The sequence below is a fragment of the Petaurus breviceps genome, unplaced genomic scaffold, assembly GCF_028583685.1.
Source record: "Petaurus breviceps papuanus isolate PSGF00001 unplaced genomic scaffold, PetGlider_PUasm1.0 183, whole genome shotgun sequence".
NCBI classification, from domain to species: Eukaryota; Metazoa; Chordata; class Mammalia; order Diprotodontia; family Petauridae; genus Petaurus; species Petaurus breviceps.
In genome coordinates, this window is record NW_027185791.1 from 262,343 (window position 1) to 289,214 (window position 26,872).

The 26,872-nt window shown below is 36.3% G+C and overlaps 1 protein-coding gene across 8 annotated transcripts in view; it reads right to left on the reverse strand.

The window, feature by feature from the left end:
• The window catches only part of APC (APC regulator of WNT signaling pathway), a 151,289-nt gene that overhangs the window by 106,849 nt on the left and 17,568 nt on the right, over positions 1-26,872 (reverse strand). For 4 of the 8 annotated variants that reach the window (XM_069087769.1, XM_069087768.1, XM_069087767.1 and 1 more), the window contains one exon: positions 7,073-7,225. The exons of 2 other annotated variants lie outside the window; for them this stretch is intronic. In XM_069087769.1, coding sequence (XP_068943870.1) covers positions 7,073-7,207 — 135 coding nt within the window. In that variant the 5' untranslated portion in view covers positions 7,208-7,225. Of the gene's footprint in view, positions 1-7,072; positions 7,226-19,847; positions 19,999-26,872 lie in introns of those variants that run through there. 2 more of the 8 variants (XM_069087770.1, XM_069087774.1) reach the window with 2 other exon arrangements.

Below are 26,872 nucleotides of genomic sequence, written 5' to 3' on the forward strand. Positions count from 1 at the left end.
AGGCTTCAAAGGAAGTGTGGGACAAAAGAGGTATTAGGCTGCCTACCAAACTGAAGATCTACAGAGCTCTTGTTATACACCTGTGAAACTTGGACAGTACATCAGCACCGTGCCAGGAAACTGATCTGTTTCTATTAAAACTGTCTTAGGAAGATTCTGAAGGTGACTGGCAAGATAAAGTACTGGACACTGAGGTCCTTTCTCAAGCTAAGCTGTCAAGCATTCAAACTCTACTGCAGAGGCTGCAATTCAGATGGGCTGTCTGAGTTATTTGAATGCCAAAAGTACACTTGCCTACAAGAGTCTTTTACAGAGAACTCACACAAGGCAAGGGCTCACATGGAGGAGAGAAGAAGCAATGCAAGGACATTCCCAAGATCTCTCTGAAGAACTATGGAATCAATTGTGAGACATGAGAGACACTTGCACAGGGTATGGCTTTCCCACAACAAAGAAGGTGCTGTATTCTATGAGCAAAGTAGAATTGCAGGAGCTCAAAACAAATGTGGAATGCACAAATTCTGAGACATCTCCAAATGTTCATATGAATTATTTGTGCCCAACCTCTGGTAGTGCCTTCTGAGCTTACACTGGTCTGATCAGCCCCAGTTGGACACACTGTACCTTGACCTCAACAGAGTAGTGTCATTTTTGAGCATGAAGGACAAAGCCAACAATGATCAACAGTGAATGACATAGTTATTCTTAGCAATAAGATAATCCAAGACAATTCAAATTCCAGACTCATGATGGAAAATGTTATCTACCTCCAGAGAAAGAACTGATGGAGTGAATGCAAATTGAAGCATACTTTTTTTAACTTTGTTATTCTTTTTTTTTTTTTTTTAAGCAATTGGGGTTAAGTAACTTGCTCAAGGTTACATAGCCAGGTGTTTCTGGGTGGGTGCTAAGTGTCTGAGCCCAGATTCAATCCCAGGTCATCCCGACACTGGGGCCAGTGCTCTTACTCACTGTGCTACCTGGCCGCCCCTAACTTTATTATTCTTGAGGTTTTGGTCTGCATTTTCTTCTGCAACATGCTAATATGGAAATGTTTTGCATGATTACACATGTATAATTATATCAAATTGCTCTCCTTAAGGAGAGAGGGGAGAGAAGACAGAGGGAAGGAGAGAATCTGGAACTCAAAATTTAAAGAGAACAAATGTTAAGATTTTTTGTTTACATGTAATTGAGAAAAAATAAAATAAAAATTAAAGGTAAAAAAAAAATGACCAGCATAATTATTTTGGAAAATCTGAGCAGAACCAAGAGAAAACTACACAGTAATTGCAATATTATATGATGATCAACTACTAATGATTTAGCTATTCTGATCAATATAATGATCCAAGACAATTCTGAAGGATTTATGATGAAAAAGGCTATCCACCTCCAGAAAAGTAACTGGAGTCTGAATGCATACTTCTAAACTTAACTTTTCTTGTTCTTTTTTGTCTGATTTCTTTTGCAACATGGCTAATATAGAAATGGTTTGTATGACTACACATGTATAATCTATAGCAAACTTCTTGCCTTTTCAAGGAGAAAAAGAAAGAGGGAGAAAATTTGGAACTTAAAATTAAAAAAACAGAATGTTAAAAATTGATTTTACATGTAGTAGAATTTTTTTTCAATAAATGTTTTAAAAAGAGAAAATAAGATTGTTAAGGGAAACAATTTTAAGAGAGGACAAAAAAGATGACTGGGAAATAGAACTAAAATATGAAATGTTTTTCACACTTGTACCTTAACAAAGATATCAGCCAGCTCTGATCTTTTTGAAAAATTTTCCAACATCACAGTTAGCATGTATTAATGATATTTATGCAGTATATACCTGTATATCCACCCAAAACTTCAATCAAGCAAAAGACTGCAAAACCAGAATTTCAAGAGCCAGAAGGGACCTTAAAGATCATGTAGTCCAAATATTTAATTTTCAAACTGAACAAAATGAGGCCCAGATCAAGACAATGATTCAATATAATTCCATAAGACTCATGATGAAAAATACTATCCATCTCCAGGATAACTGATGAACTCTGAGTGCAGACTGAAGTATACTTTTTAAACTTAATTTTGTTTTATGTGTTTGTATATTTTCTTTTGCAACATAACCAACAGGGAAATATGTTTTGCATGACTTCACATGTATAATCTATATCTTGCTTGCCTTCTCAAGGGGTGGGGAAGGAGAAGAAAGAAGAGGATTTAGAACTCCAAAAAAATTTTAAATGAATGTAAAAAATTTTTTTACATGTAATTGGGAAATCTTTAATAAAAATATATACACATATATTTATATGCATGCACACACACACGTGTGTGTGCCTGTGTGTATTTAAAAAAAAAAAAAGATCAAATAGCTAGTAATTGGCAGACTCCAGACTTGAATCTAGGTATTCTAGCTCCAAAACTAGTGGTATTTCCCTTATTATTATACTACTTTTGACCCTACCTCTGCCTAGATTCTAATCTCATTAATAGTACCTTTTACATCATTTGAGTTAATGATGTTTTTGTTTCTGAAATCTTTCATCTCAACTGCCTTCTTCAGATAGTCACCATCACTCTACCTCTTGAATCTCATTTTCTTTATTCCCTCCCTGCCCCCAGTCCTTGCTCAGCACCCAGATCAAGTCCTCAATTTCCTCTTTTCAACATGGTTAGTTAATACTATCTACAGTATCTACACAGAGAAAACTGAAAAAAAAAAATGTGTCTAGACCCCTTCCTCGGAAAAACCAACCCTCATATAGGCTATTAAACACAATGCTAACTGTGGAAACATAGAACACTAAGGCCTCTGTTGAATTATAAAAATTAAGAATTAGTATTGTAAGAGTGTCCTTGGTCTGGTATTCTTAACATTCCTGAGCTCTCTTGAGTCAGAGACCATTGTCAAAAGAGGGAACATACTTAATTCCATAAAGAATTTATAGTGATTAGCTAGATGAAGGGAATGTTACTTTGTTAAGCAACTAGAAAGAGGATGTATCCCTCAGTTAATCATAGACCAAATCACGGTTTTGGGGTTAGTTTTTTTTTAAGCCTTTCATTTACCCTAGCCCAGACTGAAAAAGACCTTAGCATTTCCAAGAAGAAAAGATCATGTGCCAAGATTGGCATTATAACTGTTCTATTTAGTACATCAAAATTCCTAACTGAATTATGTGCTTTTGTTTTACCTTTGCTATGAAAATTTCTTCACATCCTATTCAACAGTTACTATAAATGTGAGTCAGAAATTTTGTAGGAGGGGAGTCCTGATTAGTAGGAGTACTTCTGTGGGTCAGATATAGAAATCTCTTTGCATAAAGAATATCTGCATATCAATAAAATTATGTCTCTGAGAGATCTGGCTAAATAAAGGGTACAAAATGCTTTTCTTCTACAGTTCAATGGTGGTGCCTCAGAATCCAACAACTGAGAGAAGTCAGCAAACTCTGGACTGCTCCTCTGGGGAAAAATAAAAAAAAAACAAAGTTCTAGACGAACAACTAAAGGTAAGGGGACTTCTTAAAATCTCTAAGAGTTCTTTTCAGAATCCCGTTGCCCCATCTCACTAGCTCCTGATGGTTTTTGTTTTTGTTTTTGTTTTTTTAAGTCAATTACATCAGACATGCTAAGAAGTACTTGGATTATATGCATGCTGCCTCCTGTATTATAAGCCCTAAACTAGGGGTTCTTAACGTTTCTGTGCATCATTTTGGTGAAGTCTACAGACTCCTTTTTAGACTATATTTAAAAGTGTATGTGTGTGTGAGCACATGTAAAATGCATAAGATTACAAAGGAAACCAATTATATTAAAATAGAGATCAAAATATTTTTAAAAACAAGTTCAAAAAACAGAGGATACAAAGTCCTTAACCATTCTAGAAAAAGACTTTGTATTATGTGATAATTCAGTTATAACCTTGGGACTCTATGTCTCCATTTTCCCAAGTGGTTTATATTGGTAGCAAGTTCAGTTCCTCACACTGTTTGCTGGTGGCTTATTTTGTGTACATAAATTTGTGGCATGTTTAAATATAAACCAGTCATGAGTTTTAATTCTTTAATAGTTTAAACTGTTGTAAATAAATAAATAAATGAATGAAAGGGCAGCTAGGTGGCACGATGAATAGAGCACCGGCCCTGGAGTCAGGAGGACCTGAGTTCAAATCCGACCTCAGATACTTAACACAAAAACTAGCCATGTGACCATGGGCAAATCACTTAACTCCAATTGCACTCCAAAAAGCAAAAAATAAATAAACAAATAGTTTCAACTATCTAGACATTAACTGGAGAATGAAAAAAAAATGCAACACAGCAGCAATAAGCGCAGCAGGAATAAGTCCAGTTTCCCTGTTATTCGGGTGAGGTTTAGATCAGGATCAGTGAGGTCTAGACCCCACCACTTGTTCTGGAAATTTAGTTAAATCAATACTACCACTCCGGTCAAGAACACCAACAACAGTCAAACAATCCTTCAGGCAAAACAATTACCTTCTCATTTCTCTTTAGCTTCTATTATCTAAACTAGAAGATTCCTTTCTTTAAGGAGATCAGAACTCTGATTATACCTAAAGGAATCCTTTCCTTCTTCTAATACTGAATTGTGTTGCTATAGTGCAAAACTAATTGGTATGCTCCAAATTTTCTTTCAATTGATCAACAATACTGACATGCCTACCTCATATGCCTGATAAATAATGCTGGTGAACCAGTCAAAACAAAGAAAGTAGCATAGTCCTGAGTCCTTTTGTTAACATATTGGTTGATTTTTCAAGTTACTAAATACTATAATTACGAATGTTATTATGGTATATATGATGGAGTTTATCCTATTGTTGAAGTTGACTTGAAAGCAGTTACAAAGAAACTGATGCAGCTTCAGACACTTAACACTTACTAGCTGTGTGACCTTGGGCAAGTCACTTAACCCCAATTGCCTTGCTTTCCCCCTCCACAAAAGAAAAAAAAAATACCAAAAAAGGGGTTTTAGCTGTGTGACCTTGGGCAAGTCACTTAACCCCAACTGCCCTCCAAAAAGCAAAAAAAAAAAAACAAAAAAATGATGAAAGTAACAAAATTAAAACGCCAATAAACACTAAATAAACACTATTGACAAAACAGAAATAAACACAATAAAAACTAAATGCCACTCACATAGTTACAGGATAACTATAGCAACCTTTGGATTCACATCTTATTTATACTATAGAAACTTACTCTTGGACTTAAAGGTTAGAGGGACATTTTGTACTAGAGAAGACAATGACTAGGTGGTAGAGAGATCAAAAAGGACGTGCCAAAGAATTAACCTTGTAGGTCAGTTCAGCCATTCATGAGGACAATTTTTTTTTAATATTAAAAGGAAAGAAACACAAATAACTCTTTAAAAAAAAAAAAGGAAGAGATAAATCTTGAATGCAAATAGAAAATACCAAAAAACAGTGGTTGATCCACTGGAAGTTTTTTAGGAATTCAGGAGACAAAGAAATGCTTATATAAGCAGAAGTAAAAGTACTAAAGGAGAATGATAATAAGTCAGAAGAAATAGTAGTAATCAAGCAGGAAATCAAGATATAGGGAAAGGTCAAAGAGAAAAAAAGACAAAGCAGGAAGAGTGAAGGAAGTGGCATTTGTGATAGGTGTTTTTCAGGGCTATTTGGGAAAACAATGAATGACTCATGATCTGTCACTAATGGGAGAGGAGGGATTCATATTTAATTCATCCCTAGAAGAACTTCTATAACTTTAAAACAGAACAATTGTCATAAATCCTAGTGAAAAATCAATCTCATTTCTTTTTTTTTGTTTATTTTTGTTTTTTTGAATCTAATTTCTTTAAACATTATATCTTATAACTATATTTTTTAGTTTTAAATTCTTAAGAAGATTTAGTGGGAAGATATGACCATTCATTTTATTTCTTCCAACTTCCAGAAATATTCATTTGTTCACTGAAAGTTGTCTCATTTTTCTTATTTATTATGGTATTAACTTTTCATATAGTCTATTAGGTAACTTCTAGTGCCAATTAAAGTGATGAGTCACCAATGATATACTCGAATACCTGTATCCTATCTGCAACCTATGCTTCCCTTCCATTTATTGGCTATATTAGAGAATCCATCCTCCAAAATTCTATCTTTTTTGGAATTTACGACCTCAACAAGTTCTCCCAATTTTTACTATTTACTTTCAAAAAAAGAAAAAGAAAACTCTATCCTCTAACATCAAAATTTTTCTCTCAATCTAAATTAAGAATTACAGGAGTAAAATGGAAATGGTTCTTTTGTTCAAAACTGAGAACAGTAACACAGTACGCATTTATTCATTATAAAAAAGAGAACAGAGTTCAAGATTTTGGAATCAACAGCTTTGTCAGGTACTGCTTTAGAGGGCTATCATCAAGTTCCTTAGCAGTGGCTGGGAAACTATACTAGAATTTATTCCTTCTCTGTCACCTAAGTTTCTGTTTCTTGGAACCTTAACTTCAGACACCTCAGCCTTTTTATCTTACATTGGAAAAACTGCCAGCATTCTTTCATAATTCCTTTTAGAAAGACCAACATGTAATAAGAAATCCATCTAGTTATAGGGTGCATAAAGTATTCTCAATGTTCCAGGTCTGCTGGAGTTTCTGCTAATTCAACTTCACCATTAAATATATTATTCACCAGCTGTTACTAGACTCTCTCTCCACAAAACAAAAATCTGAACAACTTCAAACATCTCCCAACACAAAATTCAGAAAGCTAAATTACAAATATCTTCTTCCCATAGCCTCTACTATGTGGGACCAGGGTACCTGGACCAAAGATGTCCTGTACAAGAAAGTCATTCAGGCACAGCTAGAGTCAGATCAGGGACAAGTCAGGGACAAGAACATCCCCACTGAGATCCTCAGCAAGAGCTCCATAACGATCCTGCCTTTTTAAAATGCATTTGAAGAACGAGTTGTACTCACCCTCCTGGCCTACTGAAATTTTGGATACTCTCTCTCAACCTCCATTTACATGGGGAAAAAAATGAATACAAAGAACCCAACTAGAATGAAAGAGCATTCTTAATACCTTCATATTAGATGCCTCAGTTTCCAGTTTTGTTAGATGATTGGAATTATCTTCTAGCTCTTGTCGAAGATTTGAGTTCTCCATCTTCAGTGCCTCAACTTGTTTTAACAACTGATCGTATGAAGCTGCAGCCATCCTTGGCTACCCTTGGACCTAAGAAATTAAAAATAATTTTGAATTTTTCTACCAAAAACTTCTTATTTGAAAGGAAGGGGAAAACCAACCTCTTCTCTGTCATTTGTTTCCAAATAATACATAAAAGTTTTAGAAACTAAACTGTATATGCCCCAGATTCTTTTAATTAAGGCAGCAATTATAATCTTTTGATTAGATTTCTAGGAAAATTGCACAAAAAAAACTGATGTCTTATTTTGAGGCAAACAGAATTTAGCTTTATTTTTTTTAATTATCAAAAATGAATTTTCTTTCCCTATTACTCTCCCTGACCATTGAGGAAAGGAAAAAACCTTATAACAAATATGCATAGTCAAGCAAAGTAAAGTCCTTCACTGGCCATATCCAAAAAAATATTTTCTTTTCCACCCTTTATCAATCATCTCTCTGCTGGAAGTCGGTAGCGTGCTACATTATCAATTCTCTGGAACTGTGCTTGACCATTGCACTAATCACAGTCTTCAAGGCTTTCAAGGCTATTTAAAAATAATTTTTTAAAGTGTGTGTGTGTGTGTGTGTATGTGTGAGAGAGAGAGAGAAAGAGAGTATGTGTGTGTGTGTGTGTATATATATATATATACATATACACACTCTCTGTTTGAAGAGAATCATCTCTACAAATTAGGATTTCTTTCCAGGTAACCTTGACACATTTTATATAACCTTGACTCATATACTGACACATTTTATCAGTCTGAATGACAACATACTAAAAATCTATTCTGCAACTATGGAAAAAATTTTATTCTCCCAAAAATGGAATATGAATTATGTGAGTTTTAAAAATCACATTTTCACATAGATATCTCAAAAAATACACTAGAACCTTACTGTGACACTATTAATACAATAATACAATAAGGTCCCTCACCTAAATTCGTTATTGAAAATGGCAAAAGGTTTCATCAAAAAGAAATTCATACAATAGACTTTGAAGACAGCACTATAGTGAGCCTTTTTTTTAAATACAGAAATGCAAACAAATACAAATTGGGATTTTCACTAAAACAGAAGAAAATGATTGTATTATCATTCCATGAGATGTATGAGGCCTTGTGGAATCCCAAAATGGAAATGTTTGAGGACCATAAGATATTGTCATGGTAGGGGAATCTTCTAAGAAGTAAAGATGTAAAAAATGTTATTGATAGTTACTTCTAGGGATGAGTAAGGGTGGGGAAAGAAAAGGAAGGCAGTTTATGGTTTCTTCCAACTCTTACAGTTTATGCAATGCAACTCTAAGTACTAAAAGGTCTTTGATATGAAAAGATAGAAAAATCACATAACAAAAGCATAGGATCAAAGATGTTTATTTCTCTATCTAGTTAAATCACCAGCTCATTCTGTCCAAAAAGAAACTTTATCCATATTAATTCTCTTATCGGTACAAATAGAGGCAAGGTTGGTGTACTAACACAGAGAACTAACCTTGGAGGCAGGAAGACATAGGTTCAAGTCTTACCTCTGAAGCATTATGGCTATGTGGCTGAGCAAGTAGCTTACTCTCAGGGCTCTGTGAACTAAGACAGGCCTGTGGGCAGCCTGCAACACTCCAAAGGATTTCCTCCACATACAAAGGGTGTTTTCTTCTACATCCTTTACGGGCCACTGGACATAAGCTGCCTGTAGGACCCTAGGTTGTGCAGGTCTGCTCTAAGACCTCACTTGGGTGTTCTCTATACCACAGGTCCAGTCTTTATCCTTATCTCTACTGGTAGAAAGGGAAGGAACATCTACTGAGAATGAGTCAGTACTTAAGAGATCTTGACATAAAAAAGTGCTTCATTGATGGAACAGACATGTAAGTATGGGGGGGGGGTCATGAGATAATGAGTTTTAGTTTTAGATATATTAAGTTTAGGTTATTGTTAGGACAACTAAATGGTTTAAATCTGGATTAAAGCCGTTGGAAATGTGAGTCTAGGGTTTAAAAAAGTAAGTAGGGTTAGAGATAAAGTTATACTTAAAAGTAGCTCCGAACTATAGGATAAGATTTTTAAAAAATACAAAGTGGGGATGAGTGAATTGATTAAATGTTATCTAAGAGCTTATTGTAATTGCTTCGACTAGGAATCACTCCAAATAAACACTTCTAGATTTCAAAGTATGAAGATAATTTTGTCCAAAAAAGATATCCTACAGGATTATATAATAAAGAGATTTCTCACAGATCAAATTATGTTCAGTCAGCTTTAGTGTTAAATGAAAATAAAATTTAAAAATAGATTTTAAACTTTTTGAAGACATAAAGATGCCAAATAAGAGAATTCAATATATTTTTAGAGTAGAATGCAATTCAATACTCTGGGGAAGACCAAGATAATATCCTTATTTTCTATCCTGAAAGAGCAAATAAGGCTTGGTATTCACATCATCAAATCCCTCTATCCAGGCCTGGACTTCTCTAAATAGAGGGTAGAGAACGTCCCCTTAAGGAGGATACCCAGGCTAACCACCTCTTTAGAAGTAGTAAGAAAGTAGCTATACTACTTTCAATCAATCAAATCAATCATTAAACATTTATTAAGTGCCTACTGAATATGCCAGACACGGTGCCAATCAACAGGGATACAAAAAGAGATTAAATACAGTCCTCAAGGAGCTTATAATCTAATGGAAGGGCCAAGATGCAAACAAATATACACAAAACACCTATGGTAGCTAGGTGACACAGTGGACACAGCACCAGGCCTAGAGTCAGGGAGATGAGTTCAAGTCCTGTCTCACAGGCTTACTAGCTATGTCACTCTGGGCAAGCCACTCAACCCTGTTTGCCTCAGGTCCTTATGTCATCTATAATATGAGCTGAAGAAGGAAATGGGGTCATGAATAGTTAGTGCCTTAAATGACTCAATAACAACAAAATATAAGAAGCAAGTTATGAGTATGTGTCTGTGTGTATGCATACACACACGATAAACTAGAAATAATTGAGAAGGAAGGCATTGGAATTTAGGGAGGTTGGGAAGGGCCTTCAATAAAACATGGAATTTTAGTTGGTACTTAAAGGAAGCCAGAGGGGTCAGCGGGTAAATTTGAGAAGGAAGAACAAAACAAATTATGACATCTAAATGAAATGGACTATAAGAAATGATGAAATGGATAGTTTCACAGAGAACCCTAGAAGGCTTGTGAGAAAAACAAGGACAAAAATTCATACAATAACAACATTATAAAGGAAAACCTGAGAACTTTGATGAATGCAGTAAACAGCCAGGAATAATGATCAAGTATGTTACTTACCTCTTGAAGGACAGGAAGGAATCAAGATACAGAATAATAAATTTTCAGCCAAAATGTAAATTTGTTTTGCTTGACTGTGTATATTTGTCAAATAGATATTTTCATTTTTCTCCCCAGTGGAGGTTAAGTGGGAGCTCAAGGTGGTATTGGGATAAAAAAGTGGCCAGAAAAAGGAAAAGGACATTATTGAGGTATCTTTTTTTTTTTTTTAAGAAGAGAGAAAAGAAGGAAGGAAAGACCAGATAAGCAAAAGCTTTGAAAACTGCAAGCTGATTTTTATAAACATTTTTTAAAAGAAAGCTGTGTACAGTAGACAGCTGTAGTTTAATACACAATCCTCTTTTTTCTGCTCTGAGTATGTGAAATGCCCATTCTATCTGGTATTTGTTAAGTCAGGAATAAAAATAGTCAAGAGAGTTTCATTCCAGGTGTTAACTTCACCACTTACTATCATTTGTGACCTAGGCCAAGTCACTTCACCCCTCAGGGCATCAGTTAATTATCTGTAATGTGAGGGGTTGGACTAATTTAGCAAAACACCCAGACAGAAAGCCAGCCAGTCAGTCAGGTGGGCAGGCAGGCTAGGTAGAGAGAGAGAAAACAGAGAGACACAGAGAGAGAGAGAAGACAGTAAATAGAAAGACAGGTGTATAGCTATGTGTTAATTTCTTATGAGTTTCAGGTCATGAAGTTATGTAGCTTTAGAGTTATAAATAAACACATTTGGACTTCTCAAAAGAGGAATTAACTATTAAATGAATAATATAAACATATACAAAGTGGTTAAATACAAAAAGGTCATAAGCAGTTGGAAGGATCAGGAAAGACTTCAAACAGACTATGTTGCCTGAGCTGTGTCTTAAGGGAAGAGGGAACACTGTATGAGGTAGAAGGAGGTTAGGAAGAACTTCATTCCAGACATAAGGGAGAGCCACCGCAAAGGCACAGTGCTAAGAGATGGAGTATAGTGTTTGAGGCACAGAGAAGGCCAACTTGGCTAGATTAGAATGTGGTAGGGGGCATAATGTGTAAAAAGGTCAAAGAGATATGTTGAGACCAGGTTGTACCGGGCTTTAAAAACTAAACAAGGCAATTTATACTTTATCTTAGAAGTAACAGGAAGCCAATGGAGTTGGTTAAAGAGTTTTATTGTGAGATTATGTTTAAGGAAAATTACTTTGACAGCAGCCTGTAGGATGGACTACAGTAGTAAGAAACTTGAGGAAGGGAGACCAATTAGGAAGCTTGTTACAATACCCCAGGGGAGTTAATGAGGGCCTAAACTACTATGTGAAAGAAGAAAAGGGGTGAGATGCAAGAGATATTGTGATAGTATAAATGGCAAGACATGATTAGATATGTGGGGTGAAAAACGGTGAGGAAATTAAGATAATGCTAAGATTATAAGCCTAGGAGAACAGAAGGATGGTGGAACCTTGTCAGAAACTGACAAGTTTATAAGGGAAAGTTTAGGTCAGGAATTCTTAACCTGGGGTCCAGGGACCCTTTAGATTTCAGAGGATCTATGAACTTGGACAGAAAAAATATGACATTTATTTTTACCAACCTCTAAATGTGAATTTTTTTTTTTTTTTGCTTTTTTGGAGGGGGGGAGGGCAGGGCAATTGGGGATAAGTGACTTGCCCAAGGTCACATGGCTAGTAAGTATTAAGTGTCTGAGGAAGGATTTTAATTCAGGTCCTCCTGACTCCAGGGCCAGTGCACTATTCACTGTGACACCTAGCCGTCCCTAAATGTGAAATTTAGCATTTCCTTACATTACTTAAAAATATTACTCTGAGAAAGGGTCCACAGACTTAAACTGCCAAAGAAGTTTGTGACGCAAAAAAGGTTAAGAACCTCTAGTTTAGAGGGAAAGATAAGGAGTTTAGTTTTAGACACAGTGAATTTAGGAAGTGTTCAGGACATCCAGTCTGACACGTCAAACAGGCAACTAATGATGTGTAATTAAAGCTCAGAGAAGAAACTGTGGCTGAATATATAAATCTGGGAGTCATCTGCATAGGATAATTAAATCCCTAAGGACTGATGAGGCTACCAATAGAGAAAGCAGAGGTTTAGGAGGGCTTAGGACATAACCTTGGGGAGTGCTAACAGTTATGGGGATGAATGAGGAAGACAAAGGAGCAGTCAGACAAGTATTAGACAAACCAGAACAAGTAGCTTCAGGGAAAAGCAGAGTAGAAAATATTCAGCAAAAGGGAGCGATCAACAATGATGAATGCAGTAGATACAGTGATAAAAACTACCAAAATAACTGGAGTTATTAATTATTCTTGTTTCAACCATGCCAATATAATAAAAATGACAAAATTACCTATATTTATTCATTGTCATCCCAATTAAAATAGCAAAGGGTTACTTTACAATTAGAAAAAAAATCATATGGAAGAGGAAGAAAAGATTATGAACCTCCAGATTAATAACAAAAGAAAGCGGAATGATGAGCTGTGTGTTTTTCAGTCGTGCCAGATCATAATCTATACTACAGATCATTGATCATCACATTTGGTTTATATTAGTTTAAAAAATAGTTAAGTTCCTCAATGGAATTGATTAGAATACCAGATTCAGAAACAAACATGACGTCATAGCATTCAGTAAAAAAAAAAAAAAGCAACTACTGGGATAGTTTTTTCTATCTGACAGAAAAACTAAAGAGCAATCTGGAGGAAATTAGGGTTAGACAAATATCTCACAATGTAGAATTACAATAAACTCCAAATAGATACAGGGCCTAGATATTAAAGTTCACATCATAAATAAAAGAACAAGGAAGGAGATACTTTTTGCAATTATTGATAGAGGAGATCTTGACCAAACCAGAGTTTGAAAGAACCACAGAAGAGAAAATTAACGATTTTGATTACATAAAGCTTGAAAGTTTTCAAACAAACAAAACTGATGCGGTTAAAACCTTAGGAAAAAAATCTCTGCAGCAAATTTATTTAAAGATATGAGGAGCAATGTGGAATAGTGGCTAGAGAGCTGACCTCATGGCTAGGAAGACCTTGATTCAAAGTCCTACCTCTAACACACAACGAGCTGTGAAACCCCTGGACAAGTAACTGAACCCATGAAATCTCTAAGCAACTCTTTAACACTCCATTTTTTTTTTTGGAGGGGGAAAGCAGGGCAATTGGGGTTGATTTACCCAAGGTTACATGGCTACTAAGTGTTAAGTGTCTGAGGCTGAATTTGAACCCAGGTCCTCCTGACTCCAGGGCCCGTGCTCTGTTCACTGCACCCCTTTGCTGCCCCCAATACTTTTAAGTCCCAAGTATGATGCTACATATTACTGGTAAGTGCTTCCTCATCTGGGAGTTCTCTATACTAACAGGTTCAGTCACTCTCTCATTTCTAACAGTGTCTAAGATATGTGGGGAAGTAATATAGGAACACTCCCCATTTCCTAGTGGATAAGTGGTCAGAAGATATTCTCAAAAGAAGGCAAGTTGTTCACAAACATATGAAAACTCAAAAAAAATCTCATAGTATACTCTTCACAATCCATCACATAGTCTGTCACCTGGTAACACTGGTTTCCTTGCTGTTACTTGTACTAGATACTTAATCTCTAAATGCCTAGTAATTTCACTTGCTGTTCTCCAGTGAATGGAACTCTCTCTCCTCATCCCTACCCTCCCAACTCCCCTTGTTTCTTTTATATCTTTGTAACTAAATTCTACCTTCTGTAAGAAGTTTTTCCATATCCTCCTTAATGCTAGTGCCTTTCCTCTGTATATTATTTTCAATTTATCATACCACGTATATGAATATATAAGCATGTGCATATACACATGCATATATACAAATGTATATGCATGTATATATACGTTCACACATACTTCTTGCTTGGACATAATCATTTCCATGTTGTTTCCCCTATAACTATAAGCTCCTTGAGAGCAGGGAATGTTTTTGGTTTGGGGCAGGATTGGGGGTATTTTTTGGACCTTTCTTTATATTTTCAGCACTTAGAACAGCGCCTATCATATAGTAGGCACTCAATAAATACTTAACTGAAATCACCAATAATAAGAGGAAAAGCTCATTGTAAAAACCCTGAGTTTGTTCCTACAAATACAAATACTCTACAAATGTTCAGAGATGACAAAAAAAGAAAAGTGACAACTGTCGAAGGAATATGGGAAAAGTGGTACATAAACACGTCGTTATGAAGTTGTGAATATAGATTTTTCAGAAAATTCCCCCCATCACTAAACTGTCAATATCTACCCTTTGATCCAGTCCTCCAAAGAATTAAAAGAATGAAAGGACTTTCAAGTACAAAAATACTCTTAGCATGAATTTTTTTAGTATAAAAAAGAACTAAAAACTAAGGAAGAGTTCCATCAGTTGGGCAATAACTAAACAAATTATGATATAAAACTGAAAATTACTGCACAATATGAAATGACAAAAGAGAATAGACTTAGAAAAACCTGGAAAGACTTTGTATCAATTCGTGATACAAAGAAAAGTGAGCAGAACCAGGAGAACAATTTATAAATGACTGTGGCATTCAAAAGAAAAACAACTCTAAAAGACTTAAAAGTTAAATATGACTGAACAAAATTTCAGAAGCATGTCACTCATTTCCTGACAGAGCAGTAATGGACCAAAATATACAATGAAATGTACACTTTTGGACATGGCAAGTGTGTGAAATTGTTTTGCTGTTTTTTTTTGTTTCAATAATTCTGTTGTAATCTTTTTTAAAAGTTGAAGAGGCGTCTGGGGAGCAAAAGAGGTAGGATTACCAAAAGAAAAAAAAGAAGAGTGCTATTGAAGTATTTTTTAAAACCACACAAGAGGATTTGTTTTGTTTGATAATACTGATCACAAAGGGAGGATTTGTTGTTGGGTTTTTTGGTCCATTTATTTTTGGGGGAGAATTGGGAAAGGAAATAATGATAGTGAGGCAGAACAAAAAAGAACAGGAGCATCAATGAAGCATTAAGAACACAACAGAAGGGAAGAAGGTTTAGAGGAAAACACAGGTAAGCATGATAGCTTTGGAATTAATGCCAAAATACTGTAAACTTTAAAAATATATGTAATATATATATGGAAATGCTCATACTTATTAGGTTTTTTTAATCCTGAAAATAAAAATGTAATTAATGTAATTTTTTTAATGGTAAAGCCTCTAGAAGCTAATTTCATGCAAAAAAAAAAAAAGGAAATGTATGAGGGAGTGATGAGAAAGCTGACAACAAAAGACCTCGGGTCTACTTTCATAAAGTTCTGGGATAAAAAAAAGAAAGGAAAAAGGACAAGCACTTATATAGCATTTTGTATGAGAAACAGCAATGTGGTCAGTTTCACTGGATCATAGAGAACTTAGAGGGAAATAAGATAAAAGAAGACTGGAAAGGTAGAAAGGGTTATGAAGAGCTTTAAACGCCAAAGAACTTGTAAGAAACAATGATAAATGAAATGAGCAGAACCAAGAAAATGCTTTATACAGTAACAGTGATACTGTTGAAAGAAGAATTGTGAAGGACTAGCAAAGGTCCTATGAAAGAAGATGCAATTCCACTTCCAGAAAAAGAATGGATAAATGGAAGTATGCATGGTATATGCATATGTATATAAGTACACAGACACAAAGATCTCTCAAATGGTGGCCTTTTCTAGCCCAGGGTGGAGAGGAAGGGAGACAGGAACTCAAAAAGTAAAATAGATAAATAAATAGAGATAAAATTATGTTTGAAAAAAGTCAAAGGATTTTATATGTCATCTTAGAGGCATTAGGGAACCACTGGAGTTAATGGAATAGGAGGGGGTCAGACCTGTCCTTTAGGAAGATTATGAAGATCAACCAAAGGTTATTGTAATAGTATAGGTGTGACTATCGACTATATGAAGTGCTACACAAGGGTGGTAGCAATGTCAGAGGAGATAAAGGGGAATATACAAGAGTTGTTACAAAGGTAGCATCAATAGGACTTGGCAATTCATTAGGTATGTGGGGTAAGAGAATGAAGGGTTATGGATGAAAACTAGATTGTGGGTTTGGGCGATGACTAGGAGAGGGGTAGCACCCTTGATAGGAATAAGGAAGTTAGGATAAGGGGAAGGTCTGGGAGAAAAGATAATTCAGTTTTGAACATGTTGTACAAAGAAGAAAAAGGACATCAAATTCAAGATACCTAATAAGTAGTTGGAGATGAGAGACTGGAAGGAAATTACAAATTAGAGCTGGACAAATGATCTGAAATTGAATCCACGAGAGCTGATGAGATCATGAAGTCAAACAGTATACAAGGGGAAAAGAGGGCCCGAGATAAAACCTTGAAGGTCACTCATGATTAATGAGCATGGCCCGGGTAGGAGGAAGACAGAAGAATACTGTGAAAACAGAGAATATTTACCACCACAAATAAGACTAAAATGTTAAAGACTTGCAAAAAATGACAAAAAGGATGAAGATTTGAGAAAAGGCAATTAAATTTGGCAACAGAAGGAGTATGAGCTAGCTGGTTTAATCTGCAGAATCCATTGAACTTGCAGTTAAGAAAAGTCTGCCCCTAGACAATCTTACATGGTATGTAGAAACAGTATGGTAAGGTGGAAATCAGAAAACTCAGGTCTGAACCCTAGTTCTGATACTGGCTCCATCATCATAAGGAAAAATGGTTTAATCTCTGAGTTGCTCATTTTTAAAATGGTTGTTTAAAACTTACACTACCTATCTCACAGGATTGTTTTGGGTAAAGTGTTTTGTAAAGCTTCAAAGTATTAAATATTAAAGTATTAAACAAATTTTCATTATAACATTGGATTTGAGGGCAAAAGGCTTGGGTCTGATACCTGGCTCTGCTACTTATTACTTGCAGGTAGGTAATTTTACCCCCCTGGGCTACTCTACTCCTCTATAGGAGTCTGTCAAATGAGAGAATAGAAATGGTTTCACTATTTTTCCAAGAAATTTAATTCAAGAAGGTTCTCCTAATTATATTTTATGCATACTCTAAAAATGAATGCTTCAACTTTGTGAAGGATATTGTATTCCTCAACATTTTCATTTTTGCTTTTTCTCTTTTTGATGAAATTAGCTGGCATAGGCTTTACCACTGTCTTTTTAAAAACGTATAATTTTTATCTTTTGTTGTTCTGATAAAAATTAACAAGTATAAGCATTTCCAGATATATGCATATATTTGCATGTAGGAAACAGTTTTTTAAAATATCATATATTCAGCATGTTAATTCCAAAGTATCATACTTAACTTAAGCTCAGTTAACTTTTGGACAGCTAAAATATTAAGAGTATTCTTAACCCCAGGACATCATAACATTCATTATAATTTGTCACTGAACTATGATTTGGAATTTAAATGAGTCAGCTATTTTTGGTATAGTATTTCAGTCTCAACTACAGCTCAATTTTACAGTTCTGATATTAGATTTTTAAAATTAGACTCAGAAATGAGTCTAACAAAAAAACTGTTAGGCTAACTTATGCTCAACACAATTTCCAATCAAGTATAAAAATCAAATTTCTCAAGTACAAAAAAATTCAAATTTATTCTCACTAATAGTAAACAGTATTTTTCATTCCAGCCAGAAAAAAATTATCCATGAAATCTCCAATACGTTGCTCACTTCTTTTATATGTGTTTAATTTAATGGAAAAACATCAGTAAAAAAGAGAAATATTAAACTGTCATTTGGGAGAAGAAAACTTTTTAGAGTTTCTCCTTTAAAATTATGTAAATTCCTTCTAGCTTAAAAAATGTTATTGATATCTTAAGTTTAAAAAAAATGCATTTTTTCTTAGATTCCAATCAATTTTTAAAAACTGAATTATTTCAGAATCTAATGATCTCAGACTTCAGAATCAGCACCAAAAAAAAAAATCTAAGCAATATTGTATGATACTAAGTGATTTTTATAGAACAAGCGCCATCTCTCCTTGGGGGTGTGGCATGTAGCTACTGTAACTATAAAGAATAAAACATTAAACCACAGTGAATTCAGCTTTTATTCAATTCACATGAATCCACATTTTAAATGTATCCACATTTTAAAACACATTTCTTCCATCAAGTTTTAAAAATTATTTTACTTAACACCTAACTGCACGTAAAAGAAAAGCTATGATATGATGATTTAAGAGTTGTTGCTAGATTTTATGCCATTATATTCTAATGTGAATAGGAGCAAAACCGTGGTTTCTAAATATACCAAATCTACCAAAGTAACATTAACAAACCCTATGCAAAACATTTTATAACCTAGAAGGATCAGTTTTGGGGTGACCTAATTAATGGCATAAAAGCTGCACCTAACAAAGGAAGAGAAAGAGCTCACTGCTTCATACATAATGTATTAAGATTTCCTATAGGATTTGGGTTAAATCACAGATTTTGAGTATCTCTTTTGTAATGTAAAATTAAAATGTCACGACATTCCAATAGATTAAGCATCCACAACTCTCTATTTTTCCACTATTAAAAAAAACCCCCAATTCCTTATTTATTATAGCACTTGCATTCAACTTAACATTAAAGCTTCTTGTAAATGGATTTCTCAGGCCAGCAATGTATCACAGGCTTTCATTCCTGTTTTTCCTCGGCAAAGGAGAAAAATGCTACAGTCAACCGCAAAAAGCCACCCTATCTTGTCACTAACAAAGACACCAGTATCTTGCTGACACCCTATTCAAAGAGAGTTTGCTTGGATGTTTCACAATAGCAGGCAGACTACTGGCAACCGAATTTTCACCATTCAACAGACCACATGCAAGCTCTGCAGTACCTGCCTCACGCTCCCCTCTTTCCCCAGAAATGCTTCATTACGGTTCCTCTAGATCCGCACCAAGGAATAAGCAGTCGCTTTGTATCCCTATCCCTCCCTTTGGCGGCGGCTGCTTGCTGCAGTTACTGTGGCAGAGGAAACAGGAGGACTTCAATGGACTAAAGCTTTTACTACTCGCCATGAATCTGCTCCATTCTTTGTTATCCTGCACCCGTTTCCTTAGATACTGTTATTCTGCTTTTTTCATGTCAAAAGGCTTTATTAAAACAAAACCCAGTTCTCGCAACAAAAGCCACTTTTTTTCTCCCCTCTGGCTCTCTTGCCATTCCTACCCTCCCCCTTCTTCCTCTCCTGTCAAACACCCCGATCAGAAGCACAGGAAAGCCATCGCTGGTCACCACTGCAGCAGAAGGAAAAACAGCCCTCTCCAGCCTGACATGCAACAGTAAGCCAAGCTCACAGAAAGCCTCCAAGCTTGTGGGGCTTCCGGGAGGGGGCCTTTACCTAGTCATTTTGCTCACCCCCTCCCCCTCTGCAGCCAACGCTGCTGCCTGATTCCAGCACCTACCCCATTTCCGAACCTGGCTGCACCTCCATTCCATCTCCAGTGACACCCCCTGCCCGGCTGCGCCAATACAACCACATGCCAGTCACGTGCAAGCGCAGCCAGCCAATCCCCCGGTTCCCATCAAAGGATGGGATGAGCCCTGATCAGCAATCAGCAGATTACACAGCTGCTGCTCATACCCTTGCAAACCCAGTCTGGAGCTGAAAGCAAAGACCCCACCCCACATCACAGGACTGGCCACGGCCCTAAAAATGATCCTTCACCCTCCCACCCCAAAGCGGTTGATGGACACTGTTTTCCACTCTAGGAGGGGAGAGAGCACAAGGCAAAGATAGGGAGGTGGGGGAATGATACTCTATTCACTAGCCCATTTAGTCAGTTACCCTTGATAAATATCCTACTCCTAACTTCCAGGGCCTTTGCTCTTTTAATTATTTGCTGTTTATACGGTATAGATTGTCTGTACGTTTGTTTGCTTGTGGTCTCCCCGATTGGACTGCAAGCTCCTTAAATGGCAGGAAATGTCTATTGCCTCTTTTTGTATCCCCAGAGTTTAGCACAGTTCCTGGCATACAGAAAGGGGCCTAAATAAATGTTTAATGACTGACATGTGCATGAATTTACACACTTGAAAAAATGCATATAGGTCACTAGTTCACAGAATCACAGGTTTAGAGAAGAAGGGACCATGGAGGTCATGTCATCTCATTTTAGAGATGAGGGCTTGAAGTCACACAAGTGGAAGAAATGGGATTCAGATTCCCTTGACTAAACTGGCTGGCACATAGTCTAGGACTTAATAATAAGCATTGAATAAATAAGTGCTTACTACATAAAAAGCACTTAATGCTTTTTTGACTTGGGGGAAAAAAGCCAATATACTTTTAAAATTAATTTTTTTAATTTACCAAATAAAAACGTATTGTCTGCCCCCTCACTGAAAAAAATAAGAAAAAAAAACCCATGTAACAAATATGATTGATTAGTCAAGCAAAACACATTCTATATTGATGATTTCCAAAAAAGTGTGTCTCATTTGGTATATTAGTTCCATCACAGAGGGTAGACAGCATTCTTCACACTAATCAAGGTTGTCTTTCAAAACTCTTCAATTTTATAATGCAGATATTATAGTAGATATTTTTCTTCCGCTTTTGCCCCCTTCACTCTGCACCATCTCTTTCTATGTTTTTACAGGACAAAAGTATAATATTACATTCATATACTTGTTTATTGAACTTTGCTCAATTTCTGGTCACCCTCTTAGTTTCTAGTTCTTTGTAACTACAAAAGAAACTTATTATTATTTTTGTACATATGGTATCTTTTTCTTCTTTTTTATTTGAGATCAGGGCCTAATAGGCATAGCACTGCATCAAAGGGTATGTATAGTTTAAAAATATAGGGGGAGCATAATTCTAAATTGCTTTGCAGAATAGCTAGATCACTTTACAACTTCACCAACATCATAAATGAATTCTTGAAGCCCCTCCAACATATGCCACGTTCCTTTTTTTTTTCTCAGCAATGACAACCCAATGGGTGTGAGCTGGAACTTGAGAGTGCTTTAATTTCATTTATTTAATTTAATTTAATCAGAGATTTAAAGCATTTTAATTTAATTTTTTCTGCAATTGGGCATTTTCTTTCTCCCTCCCTTATTCTGCCCTACTGTGGTGTGGAGAAGGCATAATATGGCAGCTCCCTCTACCTGTAACTAAAAATCACCATTTGACAAAGTCATGATATCCTCTGGACAAGATGGAAAGATGTTAGCTGTGAGTAGTTACCTTGATTTGGAACTCACTAAATGCCAATAGTCAAAGAATGTCAATAAGTGGGTTAATAACCTGGGTGGAGATGGGTCTCTTCAGGAGTGCCAAAGAAATATGTCTTCAGTTCTGTTCTACTCACTATTTTTATCAGTAACTTGGGTGAGGGTGTAGTTGGCAAATGAAAAAACAAATTTTTAATGGAAGATAGATATTTAAATTCTTAACAGAGGAATATGTCTATATATGATAGGGGATTTAAAGTTGAGTAGAAAGGATGGCAAGAGCCTAATGGTAGTTCCAAGGTCACAAGCTGAAGTTGGTTGGGGTAAAATAAAGAAAATTTTCCCCTAAAGATATCTCTTAATTTCCCTGGGGCCAGAAATTAGCCCAGTCCTTCATGGATGCCAGGGACTATCTTCCTCAGGAGATGTAATAAAGGAGGGAAAAAAGGATTTACATATAGATGAATCATTAAAGCTGTATAATAGTCAAATTCTATGGTTTACATAAGTCGTGTCAAGTCAACTAGTATTTATTAAGCACCTGTTTCTTTGTGTCAGGGACTACACTACGTCCTAAGGGTACAAAGAAAACAAATAATAGCAAGTAAACACTGTTCTCAAGGAGCTCCACAGTCTAACAGGGAAGACAAAATGAAAACTATTTACAAACTATATGTTTGTATCTATACACATACATGCATGTGTATATACAATGTGTATGCATACACATATAGGTGTGTGTGTGTGTGTGTGTGTGTGTGTATACACATGACAAACTGGGAGTAGTCTCGAACGAAAGACATTAAGCTTAAAGGAAAGGTTTCTTGTGGAATTCAGGACTTTATCTGAAACTTGAGGGGAAACAGGGAAGCTAGGAGGTAGAAATGAAGGGGGAGAACATTCCAGGCAGGGGGAGTAGCTAGTAAAAACACTTGGAGCCATGAGATGGAGTATCATGTTCAAGCAACAGCAAGAGGCTAGTGTTACAGTGTGGTGGGGCATAAGAAGAATGGAAAGGTGGGCAGGGCCTAGATTATGAAGAGCTTCACAAGCCAAACAAAGAAGTGTCCCTGCTGGAGCTGAGGAAGAACTTTTCAAACCAAGACTGGCCTTGCTACTACTAGTCTAACATTTGAAGACTGTTTACTTCAAAAAGGGAATAGAGAATTTTCAACAGATAAGTAGATCAGAAAACCTCTGTTGCCTCTGACAGTGCCATTAGGATCTGGCCTTACCACTTCAGTGTCATTCTCAAGCATATCTGAGGTATGTCCCTCTCTGAAGAGAAAGCTATCAAGAGAACATTCTGTGCTGAAAAGGTTAGGATAGCTTTGGAGCCTACAAGTTTCTCTGGTAACCCTCTGAAGTCTTGTGCCAAGGAAACATTAATAGTTAGGCTTGTCTACAGAGGATGGGCCCTGTCATCCCTCCGGGCAGAGAGGAAGGCAGGCAGGTGGGCAGGAAACACTGACTGAAAGTTGGCACAGAAGGGGCTAGTCTACTTCCCCTTCAGTTTGGGAAAAGCAGCAGGGATGCTCACTAATTACCAGGGAAGAATATAGCCTTAAATAGCATCTGATTGCACTATGTTGCTGCTGCTGAACCTGTAAAGATGAAGTACAGGGGCAATACTGCTCAAATTTGTAGATGACATGATGTTTACTCTATGGGAAGTACAGCTTACTCTATGGATAAGAGTCAGTATCTGGAAAGATCTGAACAGAACCTTGATCTTGAAGAAAAAAACCTAGGCCAACCATGCGGAAGAAGCGTCCTCACTGGAAGCTCACTCCCTGCCCCACCCCTCTTCACTTCTCACACTAGATAAACTGTCCATCACCAGGTGTACAACAATCCCATCCCCTAATCCCACACCTTTCACCTTTAGCTGCCATTTATGTTGGGTCTGCTCCATTAGAATGTATGCTCCTTGAGGGCATGATTTGCCTTTCTGCTCAGATTTATATTCCCAGTGCAAAGTAAAGTGCTTGGTATATTAAAAGCACTCCATGAACGTTTGCTGACTTGTTGACTAAATATTTTAATGAACAAAAGAGAAAATTAATAAATGAATTGGGAATGCAACTTAAAAAAGCAACAAATCAAAAAATCCCAACTAAACACCAAAACCGGAATTCTAAAAATCAAAGAGATTAACAAAATTGAAAACAAAACCATGAACTGATAAACTAGGTAAACTAGAAGTTGGCTTAAGAAAAGAATACAGAATATAGAAAGAATGTAGAAAAGAAAAAAAAAACCTAGTAGACAAACCATTACTTTATCTGACGTAAAAAAAAGAAAAACGAAATTGCCAATATAAAAAATGAAAGTAACAAATGAAAATAACTATAGACCAACAATATAAGAGTAGATTCATAGTGCGCAGCACAGTGCCTGGAGCATATTAAATGGTAAATAATTTTTCATTTATTCAATAAGTGACTTGCCCAAGATCACATACAGAGTAATGATTTGAATGCAGATCCTCAGACACCGTATCCCCACACACCATAATGATATAAAATTATGACATCACTAAAACATTAGAAAATAATTATAATGATGATGATGGCTAACATTTACATAGTGCCTACTTTGTTCCAGACACTGTGCTAAAGCATTTTACAAATATTACCTCATTTGATCCTTGCAACAACACTATGGAGTAAAGTACTATTATTACTATCCCACTTTACAGATGAAGAAATTGAAGTAAATAAAGTTTAATTCACTTGTTCAGGGTCACACTGCCAGTAAGTATCTGAGGCCAAATCTGAATTTAGATCTTCCTGACTCCAGATTCCGCACCCTACCCACTGTGACACTCCGCACCCATCCAGCTGTCCCAAGAAGAACATGCAAACCCTTATAAAAGATAACATATTTAATAAACTAAAAAGGAAACCATTTTGCTTATTATATATATATATGTATATATATATGTATATATATATATGTATATATATATATATATGTGAAATTTGAAAGATTTGACAAAAATCAACGTAACTAAGTAGGGGGCAGCTAGGTGGCACAGTGAATAGAGCACCAGCCCTGAAGTCAGGAGGACCTGAGTTCAAATTCAGCCTCAGACACTTAACACTTACTAGCCATGTGACCTTGGGGAAGTCACTTAACCCCAACTGCCCTCCAAAGAAAAAAAAGATAATTAGGGGGAAAATTTTCTATCAATTATCTGATATAATTCTAATTTATAAGACATGCAGGGAATTAACATGAATATACAAGGCCAAGTAGATGAGAGTTCCCTATATCATAGGATAAACATTTTCTTCAATCCTCATGACCTCTGAAACCTCTCCAAAACAGTCTCCAAAGATAAATCAACTTCAGCTTCAAAAGATGGCTAAAACAAAAACAAAATGCAAGAACAAAGCTCACTGATCTTGACCTCACTAGGCACCCTCCCTTACCTTCCATGCTACTGGCAGCAAGGCTACACTGGTATGTCCAAGGACCCAACACAGATTTATATCAAAACCCACCCCTGCATCCAAGTCCCCCCTGAATCCTTCAGGTGCCATGGAGATCCTGGTTCCAGACTGCAATTCTGGTTGGCCTCCATAGGAAGATTGGCCACAGAGCTGCAAAACTGAATTGCCAGGAAAAACATACTCTGAACTGAGGAGGTGGGACAGGTCACCAGGACAGGATACTTTGTATGTGGGAGATCGTATAGCACTCCACCAAGACTGAGGGAAAGAGCACAGCACCCATCTGGGGCCAGTTCTGATAGCCTAGAAGTCAGTTGTGGCAAAGACCTAGCTAGCTAGGCTGATGAAACATTAATTGTCCAGTGTGGGAGAAGGCTGAGACACTTTGAGAGCCTGACCTCAAGGAAACCACAATCACAGGAGAAGGAAAATTCTAAAAGAACCAAAGATTTCCAGAAGAAAACTGAATGACCTTGAACATACACAGATAAATCAACAGGAGAAACATAAGGAAATATGGCCTCCAGATCGAGCAAATGAGTTCAGGTATCTATGAATAAATACTGCAAAATAAAGGAAAATGATCTAACACTTGATGAGACAGAGGACCCTGAAGAATCTGAAGAGAAAGTGTAATCACAACACACTATTCCTGAGCAGTTTAAGAGAAATGAGAATTATGAGAGCATAATTTATGTCCAGCACAGCAAAAATCAGGAGCAGAATAGAAAAACTGGAATGGTTTCACCAAAGAAACAAAAGAGAGAACAGACTGGGATTGCAAGTACACAGTCATGAAAGAAAATCTAGAAGAGAAACAAAAACCAACATTAAAAGAAAATATGTTCATTATGCAAGTAAAATATACCAAACTCTAAGATAGGATGCTTAGAGGCAACCTAAGGATCATAAGTCTCCCAGAAGAACATGATGTGACAAAAAAAACTTAACACCATAATGAAGGAAATAATAGAATAAAACTGCCAAGAACTTCTGAACATAGAAAATGAAATGCTAATTGAAAGAATTCACAGGTTGTGTCCAGAAAAAATCCAAGGCTGCAAACTCCAAGATATATAGTGATTAAATTTAACAATCCGATTCAGAAACGAGAAGTTCTGTAAGCCAATAGGAGAACGATCTTCAAATAGAAAGGAAAGGACATTCAACTAAGACAGGCCTCTTCCATATCCACTAGAAAAAGAAGGAAAGAATGGAATCATGTCTCCCCAAGAACACTGGAGCTTAGGAAACAGCACATCATGCAAATGTGAACTTAACCAGAAAGGACAAAAGATGGCCTTTTGCTGATATAAATAAGAGTTTAAAACATTTTTTGAAAGAAAACCATAACTGAAGAGATTATTTGCTTCTCAAACAAGAAAAATGCAGAAGTGAATAAATGCAGCAGGAACGTTAGCAGCAACAGAGTGACAAAAAAGAGACCACTAAGAGACTTTTATATAAATGTACACCAAGAAACAGGGCAGAAATCTGGTAGAGGTAACAGAGAAGTGGCAAAAAGAGGCATTATAGACAACCTGGCAAAACTCTGTCTCAAGGTGAATCAGGTTTTTAGTCTGTTTCCTTTTTTTTTTTAAGGGGCTATATTACAACATGGGAGGGTACATAACATGAGGGTAAGGAGTAGGGACATTGATAAGTATGTGTAATGTGCCTTGTTCAAATCGAATAATGAGGGGAAGGTGACCTCAGTGGTCTTAGAAAGAGATGAGCCAGCCTACAGAGGAGTAGGTGAAAAGGAGGGGAAATATGTTAAAAGGGGAGGG